We start from the raw sequence: 19119 nt of genomic DNA, 5'->3' as shown, positions 1-19119 counted from the left end.
TTTCAAAAGAAAAGGAGTTGCGTTTGCAAATAGTATACTTTTCTGATTGTTGCTGAAGTAGGTTCTTATAGATGATTTCATTGTCTACTTTTTGTATGTCGTAAACATGCTAGTGGTGACACTTAATAGTCGGTAGCGTCGCTTTTTCTTCCTTTTTTTCTTCCTCTTCTCTTTCTTTTTCTCTCTCTATCTCCCAAAAATGCAAACTCACAACAATTCCCAAAAACCCACAACTACCATTTCAGTAGAACTACCATTAAATTAGTTTGCGAAAGTACAACTCTAAATAAACCATCATGACATTAGCTTCCAAAAGACGTGAATTAAGAGCTTCCTTAAGGGAAAAGATAAGAGAAACTGACAATGCTGACGAGGACGCCATCAATCAGCAAATTGATGATGAGCTCAATAAGCATTTACAACAAGATGCAAATACTCAAGCCGCAACTACCAATCATGGCGACGATGCTACCAAAATCAAATTAGAATACGACGAAGAACACCAACATCACGAAGGAGGCGATGATGTAGACGATGAGGACGACAGTGGTAAAGACGACGATTTTGCCCCCGTCCCTGGCGAAGAAGAAGAAGAAGACGACGACGACGACGACGACGAGGAATATGACGATGCAGGTCACAATGAGTACAACTCATCAGGCAAACGTGGAAGAGCCAACAGCGGTTCTAATAAGAAAGTCAAAACTGAGTCAGAGTTGGATTCTAACTCAGGAGATGTGCGTCCTCAAACGAGAACAATTTTCAAGGATATTGATGATCCAAATTCCTTAAATTGTGAAATTTGCGACCAAAAATTTAAAAACGTCATTGATAAAAGAAATCACAGAAGAACCCATAGCCAACCTAAAAAATTCGAATGCAGCACTTGTGGTAAACGGTTCAGTCAAAAAACTAATTTAACTATTCATGAAACACACGTTCATCATGATTTAGTTGTTGATGAAGCTTTGAAAGACGCTGCTGCTGCTGCCGCCGCCGCCGCTACTGCCGCTGCTCAAGCAGAGAATGCGTCAACTTCTGGCAACAATTTGGGTCTACCAGACGATGCTGACCATAGGCATTTGTTGCATCAGCAGCAGCAGCAGCAGCAGCAGCACGAACTAGCCCAACAACATGCTCGTCAACAGCAAAAGCAGTTGCAGCAACATTTGGCCCAACATCAACAACAACAGTTTGACTCTCATGTAGTGGATGATAATGTCAACGTCTTTGCCGATGCAGACAATTCGAAACAGCCTCTTGATTTAAAGGAGGTTCGTGTTCATCACTGCAACGCATTCAAATGCGGTAAAGGTTTCATTTCGTACGAGAAGTTAATGGACCATATCAACACAGAGCATCATGGAAGAGTATCACCACATCATCAAGAAGAACACCATGACGCTCACACACCAGTATTTGATCCTAATGACCCCAATGGAGCAGCACAAGCTGCCGTGTTAGCTGCCGCAACCGCCAACGCTCATGCGCATGCGCATGTACATCCGCATCATCAGCCATCCACAGCTAGTACCTCAACTGCAGCAACAACGACTGCACAGCCGCGCCCAAGAAGGAAACGCGATCCCGCTACACAACAAATCAAGACACATCAGTGTACATACGAAGGGTGTCACAAGGCATTTGCTAAAGTGTCTGATTTGACCAGACATATTCGAATCCATACAGGTGAACGTCCGTATGTTTGTGAACACTGTGGTGCCTCTTTCAACCAGAGGTATAGATTGACAACTCATGTTAGAATCCATACTGGAGAAAAACCATTTAGTTGTAAATATTGTGGAAAGACTTTTGCTAGAGGTGATGCTGTGCAGTCGCACATCTTTTCCATTCACAGAGCAAAGGGTGAAGCTTTCTAAGTGTGGAAGCGTATTCTCAAGGTGAGTGTTTGTAATGCTAGAGAAGCCGAAGCCGAAGCTGAAGCCGAGTTAGATAGTTCAGTTTTAATGTGTAGTGTATAATGGCCAATAAGAGGGTCTTTAGTTTCGAAATCTGGGGTACATGCAAACCCTTCACGGCGACGTCTTGTTCGGTACTACGCCACATTTCTATCATACCCTCAGATCTAGATAGTTACCGGTCGTACATGTGTGAGCAGGCTTGACCCGTACTCTATGGACCGGTGAGAAGCTGGAAGAGGTTTCTATCCCGAGATCGGGTCCGTTGTGCAAATTCAGTTTTCTTTTTGTGCGCGATTGAATCTCGGGAAACCGGATGCATCTGAAAAATTTCATCGTTGATCAAATCGGTGCCTCGATAGTCAGCAAAGAAGGTGGTCTCATGTGCCAACTACACCGATGAGATAAAAATGTACATGATTTATTCAGTTTTTCTGTTTTTATAATATACAAACTCTCTATCTTAAATGCGTCTTCGTCCTACTTCAACTTCTTTTGTTCGTTGTTTCCAGTCAACGAGACTGAATCTTTGGTCAACAATTCCTTGACAAATTCGTAAACTGTAAAAGTAACAGCTTGACCTGGAGCAACTCTCATGATTCTTGGAGTGATACCTTTATACAAAGCAGCGGTACCTTCTTCCTTGACCAATTGCTTACCAATCTTGACGATTCTAACCCATCCTTTTTCGTTGCTAGCATAACTTGACTTTTGCAATCTGGTCTTGATAGTGTCCAAAGGAGCATTGGACAATGGACCCAAAGCACCTGAAATCAAACCAATTCCGGAAGTTTGCCATGATGGCAACATTTCAGTGTTTTGTTTCTTTTGCAAGTATTCCTTCAATTTGGAGTAAACCGTGAAATTGACACCTTGGTTAGTAGCTTGTCTAGCACAGGTCAATGACACACCACGATACAAGGTCTTGAAACCTTCTTCTTTGACAATGACATAAGCAGCATGAGGAGCATTTCTGTACTTTGGAATATCAAGAGGATCCTTCATGGAGTGGTGTTGAGCTTGTAATCTGATTTTAACAACTTCCATAGGATTAACCACCATAACGGATTCAGTTATACCTGCACCCACACCAGCAATAAATGTTTGACCTGCAGTAATTTTACCATCCTTGTCGTAAAAGAAGGAACGGTAAAACTCATACGACGAGAATCTAATGGCCATTTTAGGGACAATACCTATAACAACGGCTCCCAACCCTTTGTATAGCGAAAGGAACCCTTCCTTTTGGACAATGTTGATACCAGTCTTGACGAACCCAGGTGGTTTTTGACCTGATTTTCTGTACAATTGCATTCTAACTTTGATGGTGTCCAATGGGTGGCAACACAAAGCCTCGAATAAACCGGCAACACCACCAGCAACAAAGTCAGTTGCTCCTCTCTTGGTTTGTTTTTTTACTTCAGTAGATGCAGCCATTGTATATGATTAATATGTGATGTATGAATGAATGTGAAGGTTTTGCTTGTAAAATCGTTGATTTGAAATAAATAAAATGGAATATGTTGTTAGAATCAAAAGATCAAAGTCCTCTGTCTGTCTCTCTCTTTCTCTACGTTGCTTGCTTGAAGAAGGAAAGAAAAGAAGGTGTAATTGAGGGTGAAATCGAAATTGATATTTTTTTTTCTTCCAGTAAATTTTTATTTGAAATCCAATGTATTATACATATATATACATATATATATACATTAAGTGATGCTGTTATTTACCCGGGGTCAAATGGTTCAATAATAACTCTGTTTGTTGAATAGTGTGAAAAATTTGTCCAATTTGTTTTGTGTAATACTCGCATTAGTCTGGGGAAGTAAAAAAAAACACAATTGTATTGAAGCACCAGACACTACCTTCTCTCACGCACCAGAAGTGTCTGCAATTTGGTCGTTCAACATCCGTACCTCCGGGTCGACAATAGAGCACACGTCGCATTAGACGCAACAGACTTTTTTTCTTTTGTTCTTTTCTATCTAATACATCAGTCGACCACTTACCTTAAAAGGACAGTGGCTTTGATTCTGGTGGATACTTTATGGAATGTGATCTTAAACACGGCACAACTACCCGGCTGCCTCTCGTGCTGAAGTACTACTTTTGTGCCAAAAAACGGGTACCCCCACAAATTTGGAATTGACTCATGACTCTTTTTTTTTTTCCTCCTATTAACAGAAAAGAAAAAAAAAAAAAGAAGAATATTTGATAAAAATTTTACCGAGAACCAATCAAATGTTTGCTTCTGCTACACATGGAATTAATTTTTCCGTGGAATACAATTGCACACAATGTGATGTAAAGTTTTTATTCCTCGGTGTTTTAGTAGAATCTAATCACAAGAACACGTTTCGGTTGGCTTTATCTCTAGATGTCACTAACGTGCATTCAGTAAGAGATAACCTCAAGAGATAACATCAAACCAGTGTATCGGCTGGTTTGAAAGGTGTCAAATGTTTAGAGATAAGTTGTTCTCCTTGAATTTGGTTGCAAAAGAATCCAGAATAGTTATATACCCAGTACACAAGGATGCCAGTCCCAATCCGATGAAGCAGGATCAGTGGGAGTGGCGGTAAGGTGCTAATGTTCAAAGTGTCTCCCACTCAAAGTTGTTGCTCAAGGGGTTACAAGCATGTGTTACAAACACGATGGATCAAAAGTGGCAAGTCGATGTAGAAGACTGCTTAGAAAGTAAGAGAGCTCCAGCGATACGAGTTTTCTAAAAGAGTGGTAGATGACTGTGCAGGCAACGATCACGATGGGCAACGAGGTATCAATGACAAGAGACGCATTGCAGAAGCATCAAGAGTCGACACCGCTGATAAAAGAGGTGGATCGTTTATTGAATTGAACTATGTCGAGTCTCGACAACTTGGGTCATGATAAACACATTCACCAACATAGCCATTACTCATCTCACGCAATACTTTTGAATTTCACAACTACAAAACACCCCCTACACCATAAAATCAACGTCATGAAACGAAAACGATTCTGACTCAAGATAATAATCAATCACTTGCTCAAGCATGCGAATCAAGGACGTAATATGATGTCCCATGGCTCGCGAATACGCGAAATTGCCAGCACCGCCACCCACAACACAACCACCCACACTTTCCGAACAAGCAATAATATGGTAGTTGTTGCACGACACAACGTAAGGATTAAGGTAACTGATTGGCTTTATCGTTCTTAAAAACTCAAGGTACTTGCGCAAATGTAAATTCAACTCTCGGGATGTATCACCTCCCATACTCCTCTTCAATACTTCATGACTGTTTTAACACGGGGAGGAGTGATGTTAGTACGTGCTAGCGCTCCCATGGTATAGGCGTCTTTTTTCACTTACGTTTCAAACATGGTCTCTATATCGAGGATTTGGCACTTGAATAAGTCATCAAGAAGGCATAACAATGAATGAATTTCGTGGTAGAGGCGAAACAAGTCATGTTGCGAATATTTTTGAATGTGAAATCTGGCTTCTTTGGTGTCTCTCCAGAAGGAAGTGTGTTTGGCAGTAGTGGATAACTGTTGAAGAAGTCGAACACGCATCGACACTCGTTGACTAGTATAGTGGGTGGTGGCAAGGGCAAAGAATACTCTGAAATTCTTCCTCTTTTTTTTTTTTTTTTTTTTTTTTGTTGGTGTTGTGTTTGTAACNGGAAGCTATAACAGACATTGCAGAAATTGAAGTTGAAATTGAAATTGAAATTGAAATTAAGTTGTGATAATGTGCCAATTGAGGAAAAGGTTGATTGTGTTTCCAAAAAAAAAGGAGCAATTAGGTCTCCTATTTATGTAGATAATGACGCCTCGATTGTATGTGCGGCGTGGCTACTTATTGGGTTTTGTGTAATGAAACAGTGTCACAGGCAATTGTAGGTTGCTATACAACTTGCGCCACAAGCTCCAAATAGTTGAGATGTATTCACCGAGTTTAAAGGGGATGCAAAAAGTTGTAGAGAAATTCGTGACAGTGTTGACTTACTTACCTACAGAGGCAAAACATGATCCACAAAAAAGGTTCAATTATAAAACTTGCAAATATCCCACAAAGCTAAGCCTTAGCGTGTTCCCTCTCCTTAGCCAACTTTTTTGCTTGATCACGAATAGAATTGACATCATTAGCAACCTTTTGATAGAATTGGCTAAGGGTAATACCGCCCTTTGAATGGGCAATATCTCCACTCACATTATCAAAATACTTTTTCAAGTTTGAATTCTCATAAGCCTTGCCAATCTTCTCTTCACCTCTAATAACCGGGCATTTCTCCTTGTTCCCATTCAATGACTTGATGAAATCTTGATAATTTTTGGAAAGTCCATTTTTTTCATCCAATTCAGCTGCCTTTTTAACAACATTATCAGAAAGCTTGTATCCGTGAGATAGCAAATCAGCCAAAATTGCATACTTGGGTTTATCCTCTTGGTGGATATCGGCCGAATGTTTGTGTCTGATTTGACCATAAGCATTGCTCAATGTGTACTGGATATCCTCTTGTCTTTGCTTATCAACACCACCTTGTTGTGGAGCAACGCCAGTTTCACCATCAGTAAGTTCCAAATCCTCATCAACTCTGATAAAAGTGTTGTCCAATTCAGCATCGTTGAGGACAAGAGCTGTGGAAACCGCCTTGGGATCTTCAAATACAACTTGGTATTTGTTGTCGCTCAAAGGTCTCAAATCGGTAACGTGACCGGCAAATGAAAAGAACTTGATGAGTTCAGCTGGAGAAACCTTGGTTGGGACGTTTGAAACAATAACTGAAGACATTGTTTGGGTAAGTGAGCTCTTTTTAATTGAGATTGAAAGTTTGAGGTTTAGAAGAGTTGGAAAATCGAGTGATATGGTCAATTGGCAAGACTTGGTCAAATTGGGCCCCTTAAATAGTTTCATTAAATATACTATACACTGTTGCTAGGGACTATCCACGGGGGAGTACAGAAAGTTCTCTCAACTTCTTCTAACCTCTTCCATAGCAATTCTAAGGATCCGTGCATACGACACATACGCAGTGAGTAAAAACTGTGGAGGCTTTTTTTTTTGTACAGTATACAAACCCTTTTCTCTGGCAAAAATATGTACAATGGGTTATTTGATAAATTCTTTGACATTCTTTCTGTTAAAAAAAAACCTTCTACAACTATTCAATCCCCTCATGAATTACTCTATTATTTTAACTACTGTTTATGTACAGTCTCCTATAGTAAAGTTTGACCCAAAGCACATCTACCAATGGCACAAGCTGCACTCACGGTATCCAACACATGTTCCTCGGTCTCTGCCAACATTGGATTAGTTTCCACGATATCCAAACTTTGCAACAATCCCAGTTGCGCAATTTCTTCGGCAACAAACAATCCTTCTCTTAAACTTAAACCACCTTCGACTCTAGTCCCGGTGGCTGGTACAAATGAAGGGTCAATAGCATCAACATCATAAGATAAATGGACAGGGCAATCACGGTTGGGATTTACTTTGTCCAATGCCATTTCAACAACTTTACCAATACCATATTTGTCAATGTGATACATTGAAAAAGCAGCAATGTTGTGTTCACGTAAAATCTTCTTTTCACCTTCATCAACATCCCTTAATCCAATGTACACCAACTTGTTGGATTTCAATACACGTGGAACCCAGCTATATTCCGGAGGATAAGATTCTTCATCAATTCCCATCAAGAAACTCAAAGGACATCCATGCAAGTTACCAGAATCAGTAGTTTTAGGACTATTGATATCAGCGTGAGCATCCACCCAAACAACACAAGTATCTGGGTTATGGGCTAGACTAGCACCAACAGTAGCAGTACCAATAGAGTGGTCACCACCAACAACCAAAGGCAATCTTCCTTCACTCAAGCTTTCTTTACTAGCTTCAAAAAGTAATTGACAACATTTACTAACAATAGCAGCATTTTTCACACCATGGTCATCCTTAATATTTGATTTCTTCTCTTCAAGCGATACGTCAGCAAGGGGGTTTACTACTTTGGTAGCCCAGCCAAGTGACTCAATCTGTTTTTGGAAACCAGCATTCAAAATATATTCTGGACCTAATTCGACACCACCTTTTGGTTGACCTCCAGAAAATGGTGCTGTTATTATGGTGGCTTTTTTGTTTGGGTGAAATTTGTAATCGATAGACATTTGCGAATAAGTATAGAGATGAAAAAGAGGAAGCTTTGAACAAGGTTGAAGAAAGACAGTTGGCAACGTATTTATATAAATCAAGGAAGATTGGGAATTCAAAAATTTTTTTGGATGATAATCTAATCCATTAATGGCAATAGAATGCGAGAAAATTGGAATCAAATCAGATAAACGTCAATGTTATTTAAGTGGCAACGGAGTTTTTTTTTTTTTTTTTTTTTTTCCCTCGTGGTGGTGTGTCTGTAAACGACAGTCAAAAGCGAACAAGGTAACATTGGTTTCCCAGACTTTTACATCTCGGTGAAGGTTACTGTTTGGGTGACTGTACTAAGCGATATACCCCACGTTTTATGAAAGTAGACGGTTGTATTGGAACAACAGAAGAAGATGGAGAAGACAGAGTGTACTTTAGATGATTTCTGTGTTTATCTCTTCAGCGGCACTTGAAAGCGACTTCTAAGGAGCTGACAACTGATCTGCTTTCAGTTGAAACCGAATGGCAAGTGAGTGAATTACAGAATGAGTCCTAGAGATTATAATTGTAGTGATGCACTTGGTGTCAGTGGTTTCCCAGTGCTTCATGTTTCCAATTTCGATGAAGCTTTTAGTAATACGTATTCTGTTATGGGCTCCGGGTGTTGGCCGCAGAAGACCAGTATTATTTGCCTTTTAACCTGCAGCAGTGTACTGTAGTGAGATCTAAACGACTAACCTGTTTCCACACATTGATATCTGGCATGTTTCGTGTAGCACGTGCATTGATGTAGAACTACAAGTAAAACGCAAAAGCGGTATAATTCATCCACCTCCTGTATATAAGGTTGCACTATATAACAATAAGAGAGATGCCCACGTTGTCTCGCATATACTCCTCGCTATCTTTTGTCACACGCTGCCCACTAACTAACAAACTAACAAACAAACTACAATACTTTTACAATGCTTGATTGCAAAACCTTTTTTTTTTTTACTTTCCATGGGTAATTTGATTACACGTATCTCAATCACTGCCCTCTTCTTTTTTTTTTTTCCTCAGATCTTGCATCAACTCACGTATCTTCGTCACATATATACGCACTCCGGGGATAAGTCGAGTAATTCGGTTTTGGCAAGTGTACGACTCCTTTCGCTAGAGTACACTGGTCCACGAGTTCAAACAGATTGAAAGATAACACAGCACACGCACACGCACACACACACACACACACTACCTCCCGGATTTCCCTCTCTTGACTCACTAGTTGGCACACGATGAAGTTTGGAAAGACATACCTATCTCATCAGATTCCAGAATGGTCAATCTACTACATGAACTACAAGCATTTGAAGAAAATCATCAAATCAATCGACGCTGTCAAGGAGGAAGCTGATGTAGATGAGACCACATCCCCTGAATTGATTCTGGAAACTTTGAGCTCCTTCTTTTTCGAGATTGATAGAAGTATTGAAAAAGTTGATGGGTTCTACAATGCAAAGTACAAGGAGTATGAGCGGAGATTAACGAAAATCATTCAAGTGTTGGGATACAATGACAATGTTGTTACTCACAAAGTTGAAAGTCAAGAGGAATTGGATGAAATTGTTAATATCTTGATTGAGTTACGAATGTTGTTTCGTAACTTGAAATGGTTTGGTGAGTTGAATCATCGTGGGTTCATCAAGATTTTGAAGAAATTGGATAAGAAATTGTCGTCAATTTTGAATGAGGGTGGTGGGCACGTTAGTGAGATTGATATTTCACGTAATAACAAAGAGGCTTACTTGTCAACAAGAATCGATGCTTTACCATTTGCAAATGAAGCTGAAGTTGCAAACAACTTGGAAATTATCCATCGTATCTTGTTACAATTGGGAACTATGGGTTCATCAAGTGAAGTCAAATTGGAAACGTTAAAAGTAGAAAACAATATCGAATCATATCAGTCGATTTTGGAAGTTGATGATTCAAAGGCATTGGAAGAGATTGTTTTGGATAACAAGACTGAAAAATTCAACATCTCCTTGCTCAACAAAGCCTCCCTCTTGAATGCTGAAAAGTGCATTGATTTGATTTGGAAGCATTTAAACAGTTTATACGATGAGAAAGATATCAATGGTCGAAACTTTTTCCATCACAACGTTATCAATCTTGGTAAGAACCAATTCATCAAGGAAGAACAATTGACTCCGGGAGATCAGCCAAATTGGTTGATTGGTGGTGCCAAAGGTGCCGATAGCAACAACATCAACAACACTAGTGGATTGTTGTACATTTTGAACAAGTTGGATGATAAGAAGCTCTTGATAGCTAAGGACCACTACAATAGAACACCATTACATTATGCCGCTCAATATGGGCTTGTTCATGTGACAACCATCTTGTTGGATTATTGCACCAAATGGAATCTAATTGACCGCAATGTGTCTATTGATAATATGGAAATTTGGGGTGATCAAGAGTACCTTACCCCCTTGCATTTATCAATCATTGGTCAACATCCAAAGACCACTGAAGTGTTGATCAAGTTCAATAGTCCTAGGAAATTGACATGTCCCGATTTGTTGTTATTGTCAGTGAGGTTAAACTCCAGCCGCATTTTGAACTCCCTCATCACCGATGGTCGTATTGACATTGATTATACCGATGAGAACCACAAGAATGAAACAGCCTTGTACATTGCTGCAAAGATGAATCTTGCCCTGGTAGTTGAGTTCTTGTTAGAGTCCAATGCAAACACTGAAATTGGGGAACAAGTATTTGGATGGACTCCCATCTTTATTGCCGCTTGTGAAGGATACAGCGAGATTGTGAAATTGCTCAAAGAATTTGATGCAAATTACGACATTGTTGATAACTCTGGATGGTTACCTATGGAGCACGCGTGTTTGAGGGGTCACTTGGGTGTCGCTGAATTGTTGGTGCCTCGTGATCCAAAGCTTTTGCTTTATGATACATATCACCCAGAGAATAATGTCACGCGTGTGCCTAGTGAAGCAGCAAGTCCAGTATTGCGCCCCAAGGATGATGCTAGTGCTCTTCCTACTAGCATGGATCGTTTACCTGAAGTGCACAAGAATGCCGTTAATGAATTTTACAAGCAGTTGAAGAACTCATCATCCGGCAATGTGTCCAGATCTACATCGCCAAAGAGAAGGAAACGGGTTAAGGCTGTTAAATCATTTGGCCATAGGTATCTTGGTGAAGAGGAGAGTTTGATTTTGGTTACTTTGGGTACAACGGATTTACGTGATGATCGTCCTCCAGTTGAGTTAAACAAGATCTCGTTGGCGAAATCATTTGCAACTGAATTGGACACGGCTTTGTCGTTGTCGATTACGTGTCGTTACAAATCAACTAATCAACAAGTGGAGCCACCAGTAGTTATAGATTTGCCCTTGGAGGATTATCATGGAAGTGCCACTGACCCAATTTCCTTCAAGCTCACCAACAATGTGTCAATCGACGATGTTATCATCACTTTTGACTTGATCCCCACTTATCAAGTCAACAAAAAAGTGTTGGGCAGAGCTATCGCTCTTTTGAAAGACGCATATACCAAAGTTGGGCCTCATTTACGTTCCTTGAACAACAACATCACCATCCCTATTTTGGAAACTACAAACTTGGATATTTTGGGACTCATTCGGTTCGAATATTTGCAAATCTTGCCATTTAAGCACCACGCCATGTCGATTGCTAGATCCGACACCTATTGGAAACAATTGGTATCTACCAGAGTCATTGGTCATCGTGGATTAGGTAAAAACGTCAGCGGTAGACAATCATTGCAATTGGGTGAAAATACCGTTGAGTCATTCATTGCTGCGTCATCGTTGGGTGCTTCCTACGTTGAGTTTGATGTTCAATTGACTAAAGATTTTGTTCCTGTTGTGTATCATGATTTCACAGTTGCTGAACTGGGGGTTGATATCCCCATGCATTTGTTAACTTTGGAGCAGTTTCTTGGCTTGAACAAGAATGGCGAAAAACCAGTTCGCTCAGTTGATGACGAAGTTTTGGTGAGATCGAAGCCCAGAGCAAAGTCCACATTTGAATTGAATGGAATTCAAAAGGATGACATTGTTGATAAAGACTTCGCTAATCAATTTGACGAACGCATGAAGTTGACAAAGACTTGGAAAAGTAAAGGTTACAAGGGAAATGCTCGAGGAAGCTCCATCGCTTCCAACTTTGTCACCTTGAAGGAATTGTTTAAGAAGTTGCCACAGAATGTCGGGTTCAATATCGAATTGAAATATCCCATGTTGGATGAAGCTGAACAAGAAAGTATGGGTGAACTTGCAGTTGATTTGAATTTGTACTTGGACACTATCCTCAAAGTTGTTTACGATGAAAATACAAACAACCGTCATATTGTATTTTCGTCATTCCATCCGGATGTGTGTCTTTTACTTTCATTGAAACAACCAACCATGCCAATCTTGTTCCTTACCGAAGGTGGTACCGCCCCTATGGCAGATATCCGTGCGTCATCATTACAAAATGCCATTAGGTTCGCCAAGAAGTGGAACTTGTTGGGAATTGTATCAGCTGCTGAAGCATTAGTCAAAACGCCTCGTTTGGCGCAAGTTGTCAAGCTGTCGGGGTTGGTGTGTGTTACATACGGTGTGGAGAATAATGATCCTGAATTGGCCAAGATCCAAATGAGAGCTGGTGTTGATGCGGTTATTGTTGATAGTGTGTTGGCAGTTAGAGAAGGGTTGAGAGAGCACAATGATACGAGAAAGGAGTTCGAAGATTCCGGTAGTGAGTAGAGAGGAAGTTAGAATAAACAACGTACAGTATAGACGAGGATTTGTAAATGTATCGATTGCGCGGTTTTGCGTTTGTTCGGTAGGCAAGAAAAAGAAAAAGAAAAAAAAAGAATTGGAATCACCTTGGGCCATCAGTGTGTTGTCTTGTATGATTAATCACTCTCCAGTATGGGCGAAGAGAATGACAAGCCAACTACGCGTCCGCTGAACTTTGCTATCCCAACACAGCCACGTCGTGGTATTGACGCAGTACATGTAAATGCAGCCAGAGAGATGGTGCAACTACATACCCGAGGTCGGGCACCTCCCTCAAGGCAACTGCCCCAACAACCACTCCAACAACCACTCCAACAACCACTCCAACAACCACTCCAACAACCACTCCAACAACAACAACAACTGCAGTCTCGAAAGTCTCCCAAAGTGCACTCTCCTGTGGTATTGGAACAGTCTAAAGCACCCATCACCCAGCCAAGAGTTAGCATACCGTTGGATCACGACGGCGCGGAGTGCAAGAACCCCCAGTGTCAACATTGCGGAAGTATCATTATTCCCGCCCCACAACTGTCGTTCCCCTTACAGGACAAACCATCGATAAAAATCAATGACTGGGAGATATACACCATCAAGAAACCGATCCTATCCTCAGCTGAGCTTGACCATCTAGGTGACACCAAATTCGAGTTCCCCTTGCCCGAAATGATCTTTGGAAACAACTTTGTTCGGATTAGATACACTGGTGATGCTGGCAAGGGAGAGAAAGGTGAGGGGCATGAAATATGGTTTAATTCGATAGATGCGTTGGATACTTTGGAAGATGATTGTCATTTGAAAGTGAGCTATCATGAAGAATGGCTCCAACTGCGTCAGAATCGACGCAAGAAGCACGAGAGGGGTGGTGATGCCAAAACCTCTTCTAGTGCAGGTGATGAAATGAGTGAGAAGGTGAGTGATTTGACAGATTTGGATGCCGTGAAACCGTATGATTGGACATATTCTCCAAATTACGTGGGTCATTCGCGTGGATTCAAATTTGTCGCTGATGAGAAGTTGGAAATCCCCGTGAATCGATTAATGAACCCTGATCCTATCTTATTCTTTGATGAAATGATCTTGTACGAGGACGAGTTGGCTGACAACGGGATAAGTATGCTTTCGATCAAGATTAGAGTTATGCCTACATGCTTGTTATTACTATGTCGGTTCTTTCTAAGGATTGATAATGTCATATTCAGGATTAGAGACTGTCGAATTTTTATTGATTTTGATTCAAATGAAGTGATACGAGAGTACAAGTTGCAAGAATGTGACTATGATGATGTATTGAAAGTTGCTGCATCTGGTGGTGGCGGTGGAAGCAGTGGTAAGGTGAACAATGACCCAAAAAAATTACTAAGGGACCAGAACTGGGTTAGTTTGAATCTCCCTATTGTTGAACGGACTATTGAAAAGGGTATAGTAGAGGCGTCATAGATGTATGTACATGTTCTGTATTTGAGTAAATATTTTGCAGACTCGATATTTCTATGCGAATACACCACCATAAAAAAAAAAGAATAAAAATTTTTTTCAAGAACTTGGTTACTAGATCTTTAATAGATAGAGTCCCCCAATATGTTCAAGTCAAGCCGAAATTCACTCTTTAGACAGCTCCGGTCCGTTCATACATTGCCCAGATTGGCAAACCACGAGACGTGGTCAGCTCAAGGAATACCTGGACTCTTGTCTCCCCAAGGATATTCCGCTGCATGGACAGATTACCAAACATACTTGTTGACCAATTTAACATTACTCACCAACGGAACAGCCAATGAAACAAAGAAGCCATTTGAGATCCTACTCAATACTGCCAAACAAACTACGCAACAACATACTTTCCATTACGCCGCCATGTCACACATGAATCATTTCTTTTTCGAACAATTGACCGATAAATCAAACTCGAAATTGAGCAAACCATCTCGATTTTTAATGGAAAAACTAATACATCAGGATATCTTGGACGTTGATGCATTGAGAACTAAAATGTTAACCATGGCTGAAAATGCATATGGACAAGGATGGATTTATCTTGTTGAAGACAAGACTAAGAATTTGCAATTTCTCCAATGCAACAATGATGGAGTGCCTTACTACTTTGGTAAGCGTCAACAATTGGACTTGAATGGTGGCATCGATGAAGTCAGCTTCAACAGGTTGGCAAACTTACAAAAGAGAGCTAGTGGTGAAGATGTTGTGGAAGATGAGCAATATTTGCCAATCTTGGCTATCAACTACTGGGATTATATGTATGTTGAAGATTACGGAGTTACTGGCAAGAATGAGTACTTGAATAATTTGTGGGATCATTTGAATTGGGATGTGATCAATAAGAGATTGTTCCAGGTGTAGGTAGGGGGGGAAAGCCATGTACATAGAAAAAGCTTACTAATAGATGTTTTCTGAATGCGTATCTAAACCAGGAAGCAGTAAGGGATGCGGAGTCTGTGTAAGTAGTGTTATGTGCTGTATTTGATTTTAAAGTGCCTTTTCTAGCAGAATTGCCGCAGAATTGCCGCAAAACACTTTTTTTCACAGTATGAGGTGTTTTGGCTGCGAGATATTTGCTGAGACATTAATGCTTAATCAGAATGCTTGTCGCTAGTTGTAATTGAAAGATTTGTGCCTTCTTCAGTAGCATATCATATCTTGACTTAGTGTGCTTGGTCATACTTCCTGCATGTAGAGAGTTTAGTTTCCTCATCAGGAAATCGCCGTACACTGTTGTAAAACACACACACACGCACACCACACAAGGATAAATTTTTCATCCACACGCTATAAATGCCAGTGAACATTCCCTCTTATAGTAAGTGTCATATCAGCTACTACAACTCGATTGAACATCAGGAACACACCAAAACCAACACGAGCATAATCATACCCCATAATGTCTTCCAACAACGATCAAACAACGTCAAGCTGTAGCTGCGGTACTTCATGTACTTGTGCTAAAGAACAAGGTGGTTGCAAATGCAGCAGTTGCTCAAAGTGAGTCGAAATGGGACTTTGAGCCGTATATTGGTAACCCATAGGTGTATAGCTAGCTCAAATACATAATTTGTTTCATGACAAAGGTGTATACTTCGTAGGTCTTCACGAATTGAATGCACTAGCTTGCTGCCAACAACCTATTTCCAAGAAACGTCTCATACAGCGGGACTTTTAATCGCGAGCTTGAAACTCTTAGGCCATCCACATTGTTTCAAACCCAACTGCGTGGATCATTCCAATTGGTCATGTGATCGTTTGATTTTTCTCTGCGGCGGGGTGGGGGCGGGAGTTGAAGCGGACATTTGGGTCGGAGTTTTTTTTTTTCTAACAGCAACGGTGCATTAAGGGAGAGTTTCACTTTATGAATCCAACGCAATGTCTCCTGAGAGGAAAACATCTCTACAGTCAGTGAAGTTCTCAATTCGCAAATGTGCTTATATTAATAAAGTAAGCATACATAATCACTAAATCCAGCTGGGGCGTGTAGTCAACCATTCAGCAAAAGACATCTCAATTACTTTGGTTGGCAGGTACACTTGTCAGTGCTTTCACATTTGCAAGTGTTTTCGCAGGAGCAGCTATTGGAGCAGCAGGAACAAGAAGCTTTTGAACTCATTATTGGTGTTGAATTGATAGAATGGAGTGTGATGTAGAGGAAAGAAAGAGAAACAAGAGTTTCAATTCCAATTTGAAAGGCAATTTGTCCCCCTATTTATATTCTTCTTATCTGATCATGGAAAGCTTCTAGACAGAAATATATTGGCTGATTGCTGATTGCTGATTGCTGAATGCAGTAAACTTTCTGGGGAGTAAGCTTTTGTGTATAGTCAGTTGATTATATTTTTAGTCGCAGTGCACACACACGCACACACACACACACACACACACACACACACACACACACATACATACATCCATCTACGTATACAAAATTGGGTGCCAAAAAAGCAGTGACACCCATGGAATCCCACGGAGAAGTGGGTTACATCCAAGACCAGAAAAAAAATTTTTAAAATGGATGACCAGTCTCAGAAAGCCTAATTACTTTGAGATTGCCACGCTGCTAAGAACTTACCCGCGGATACGCAACACCCTAAGATCGAAAGGTCAAGAGACATGAGATTTTGTGGTAAATGACAGCATGTAATCTAAAAAGAGCTGGCTCAAGCCTCTATGGATATATCATTGCAAAAGCACCAGCAGGTTTGCCTCCCACACACATGGTCAATCACTGTAACCGCAGCTGCAATAGTCAACCTACGTTTTGGCCAACTCGAGTTCACAAATCTGGGTCAACTTCTCTTTTTCAGCACCGTCTTCCAAATCCTTTACTGATGCGTACAACCCTTCCCAAGCGGAACGGTTTCCTGCGTATATTTCAAGCAGTCTCAAGTACTCCTTCACACTTGATTGTAGAAGCTCGTTCTTATCCTTATGGGCCTGGGCTTCAAGTGACAACTGGTGATAATGCAGACCTATCTTGTCGTATAAGGTGTAAGCATCTGGCTGATTCAAAAGCACTCTCTTGAGACAATGAATGGCCTTCTTGTATTCCTTCAATTTGGCATATTCATCTGCCAACTCGCACCATGCAACAACATCACTGGGAGCAAGATTCAAATAGTAGATAAGGTTATTGATGTACTTAACACCGTCGTGTCTGGACAACGTGGTGAGTCTCCTCGACAAAAGTAGCTCATCTGGGTCCTCACTCAATACTTTTCCCGCACTTTCCAAGTCTCCAGTAGCTTCAAAGTAGATTGATTTGAGTAGCTTGATGCGCTGCGACGAGACCTTGTCACCGAATTGGTCATTCAATCTTTCAAGCACTGCCTTTGCTTCAATGTCATGACCTGTGATTAGAGACAAGTAGAAGTCTAGCTCAAAAAGCTGAAACAATTCAATGGAATCTAATTTGTCTTGGTGGTTTAGGAGATACGACCTGAGTTGTTTTGTGTGGTAATTTGTCTCTTCGGGAGTGAAAGTGGCAAACCTGCCTGTTGTGGCAACATTGAGAAGTTTTCTTTTGACGAGCGCCTGGTCAATGGACATGTTGGTGTGTGTATGGGGGGTGCAAAGATTGTACTAAAGTGGGTGGTGAAGTTGTTTTGTTGAGGAAATTGTTTTGGTAGCATTCTTTGCTTCCTCACACCAGGCCCAATGTCAGACGAGTTGGGTAAAATTTGCGACGACTTTCTCGAAGCAACTTCGATACTATCTCATGAACACGGCATTCCCAGGGTTCAGAAGCAAGAAGATTTCACGTCATGGAGTCGCATACATAATTGGGAGAAACGGTACTACACTGCTTACCAGGAACTCACCCACAAACTCAACCGGCTAATGTACTTGACCAAGTTGAAAGAGCTTGCCAATGTTGACAACCCGTCTCAGGAAGTTGCAAAGATCAAAGGGGAAATGGATATTGATGACTTGGATGAGCTATTGCAGTTTCTTCGACTACAAAACGACGTGATCAAGACTGATACCTTGCTAAATCGGTTTTTGCTCATGTCTTCCCCAGTGCTCAAGGCCATTCATCATGCCAATTTGAATACCTCTGAGACGAAAATCACAGATCGTTTGGGCGTGTTGTACAATGAGAATGGTCTTGCATTCAGAGTACAAGAACTTGAGAACAAGAAGCGTTGTGAAGAACGCCAAGAGGAGAACCCGTTTGACATTATCTACACCGAGATAAAGCCCCTAATGGAGAAGATTGAGCAACTGGAACTACAGTTTAAAGAGCTCCAGATAAAGTACGTTTCTCAAAAGAAAGCACAGGTGGAAGAAAATGAGGGTGCGCGTAAACGGTACCAAGAACTTGTGGAACGCTGGCATAAGCTAGATCAACTAAGCCTACTTTTGATCCTTTTGATTACAAGCTTGCCTTACGTGTGGCTGAATGATGAACTGTTGATGACCATGATGCTAGAATTGAATGGTATAAGAAACAAGTTGATGAAGTATCAGTTGGTGGTTAATAAAGACGACATAAAAGACTTTTCAACACAAGAGCTATTGACATTAGAGTTTGATTAATAAATGCTCTTAAAGTAGACGTATCGATAACATTGGTATTGTTAGGTTGTATCTAGTAGTCAATCTATGGGTATTCTAAATAGTTTTCTTCACGGAAGAGATCAGAGTCTTTCGTGTCAGCCAACAAGTATTCTGTAAATATTCTGTAGACTTTGGTAACGCGGGAATCAACTACTTGAGATCAGCTACGAGTAGATCCACATTTCCC

The 19119-nt window shown here is 40.7% G+C and overlaps 9 protein-coding genes across 9 annotated transcripts; 4 read left to right on the top strand and 5 right to left on the bottom strand. All coding sequences in view use genetic code 12, as the record gives it.

Annotated features, from left to right (window-relative positions):
* Positions 1 to 296: 296 nt before the first annotated feature.
* KGF57_004896 (uncharacterized protein) lies at positions 297 to 1880 on the top strand (the record flags this gene model as incomplete). Its single annotated transcript, XM_051754453.1, has 1 exon — positions 297 to 1880. One exon carries the CDS (start codon positions 297 to 299, stop codon positions 1878 to 1880), a length of 1584 nt encoding a protein of 527 aa, XP_051606576.1.
* A 519-nt stretch (positions 1881 to 2399) lies between these two features.
* On the bottom strand, positions 2400 to 3356 carry SFC1 (Sfc1p; the record flags this gene model as incomplete). The annotated part of the gene is made up of 1 exon (XM_051754452.1): positions 2400 to 3356. One exon carries the CDS (start codon positions 3354 to 3356, stop codon positions 2400 to 2402), a length of 957 nt encoding a protein of 318 aa, XP_051606575.1.
* Positions 3357 to 4878: 1522 nt separating this feature from the next.
* KGF57_004894 (uncharacterized protein) lies at positions 4879 to 5285 on the bottom strand (the record flags this gene model as incomplete). The annotated part of the gene is made up of 2 exons (XM_051754451.1): positions 4879 to 5200; positions 5275 to 5285. 2 exons carry the CDS (start codon positions 5283 to 5285, stop codon positions 4879 to 4881), a joined length of 333 nt encoding a protein of 110 aa, XP_051606574.1.
* A 697-nt stretch (positions 5286 to 5982) lies between these two features.
* On the bottom strand, positions 5983 to 6699 carry KGF57_004893 (uncharacterized protein; the record flags this gene model as incomplete). Its single annotated transcript, XM_051754450.1, has 1 exon — positions 5983 to 6699. One exon carries the CDS (start codon positions 6697 to 6699, stop codon positions 5983 to 5985), a length of 717 nt encoding a protein of 238 aa, XP_051606573.1.
* Positions 6700 to 7127: 428 nt separating this feature from the next.
* On the bottom strand, positions 7128 to 8078 carry CAR1 (arginase; the record flags this gene model as incomplete). Its single annotated transcript, XM_051754449.1, has 1 exon — positions 7128 to 8078. One exon carries the CDS (start codon positions 8076 to 8078, stop codon positions 7128 to 7130), a length of 951 nt encoding a protein of 316 aa, XP_051606572.1.
* A 1311-nt stretch (positions 8079 to 9389) lies between these two features.
* GDE1 (glycerophosphocholine phosphodiesterase) lies at positions 9390 to 12836 on the top strand (the record flags this gene model as incomplete). The annotated part of the gene is made up of 1 exon (XM_051754448.1): positions 9390 to 12836. One exon carries the CDS (start codon positions 9390 to 9392, stop codon positions 12834 to 12836), a length of 3447 nt encoding a protein of 1148 aa, XP_051606571.1.
* Positions 12837 to 13004: 168 nt separating this feature from the next.
* KGF57_004890 (mitochondrial 37S ribosomal mS42 domain-containing protein) lies at positions 13005 to 15227 on the top strand (the record flags this gene model as incomplete). The annotated part of the gene is made up of 3 exons (XM_051754447.1): positions 13005 to 13983; positions 14080 to 14204; positions 14487 to 15227. 3 exons carry the CDS (start codon positions 13005 to 13007, stop codon positions 15225 to 15227), a joined length of 1845 nt encoding a protein of 614 aa, XP_051606570.1.
* Positions 15228 to 17126: 1899 nt separating this feature from the next.
* On the bottom strand, positions 17127 to 17921 carry KGF57_004889 (tetratricopeptide repeat protein; the record flags this gene model as incomplete). The annotated part of the gene is made up of 1 exon (XM_051754446.1): positions 17127 to 17921. One exon carries the CDS (start codon positions 17919 to 17921, stop codon positions 17127 to 17129), a length of 795 nt encoding a protein of 264 aa, XP_051606569.1.
* Positions 17922 to 18029: 108 nt separating this feature from the next.
* On the top strand, positions 18030 to 18911 carry KGF57_004888 (uncharacterized protein; the record flags this gene model as incomplete). The annotated part of the gene is made up of 1 exon (XM_051754445.1): positions 18030 to 18911. The coding sequence occupies one exon, from the start codon at positions 18030 to 18032 to the stop codon at positions 18909 to 18911; it is 882 nt and encodes a 293-aa protein (XP_051606568.1).
* Positions 18912 to 19119: the final 208 nt, after the last annotated feature.

The sequence above is a fragment of the Candida theae genome (assembly GCF_024610275.1).
Source record: "Candida theae strain CBS 12239 chromosome Unknown scaffold14, whole genome shotgun sequence".
Classification (NCBI taxonomy): Eukaryota; Fungi; Ascomycota; class Pichiomycetes; order Serinales; family Debaryomycetaceae; genus Lodderomyces; species Lodderomyces theae.
The sequence above is the reverse complement of the archived record's forward strand: the minus strand, read 5'-3'. Positions and strand labels throughout refer to the sequence as shown.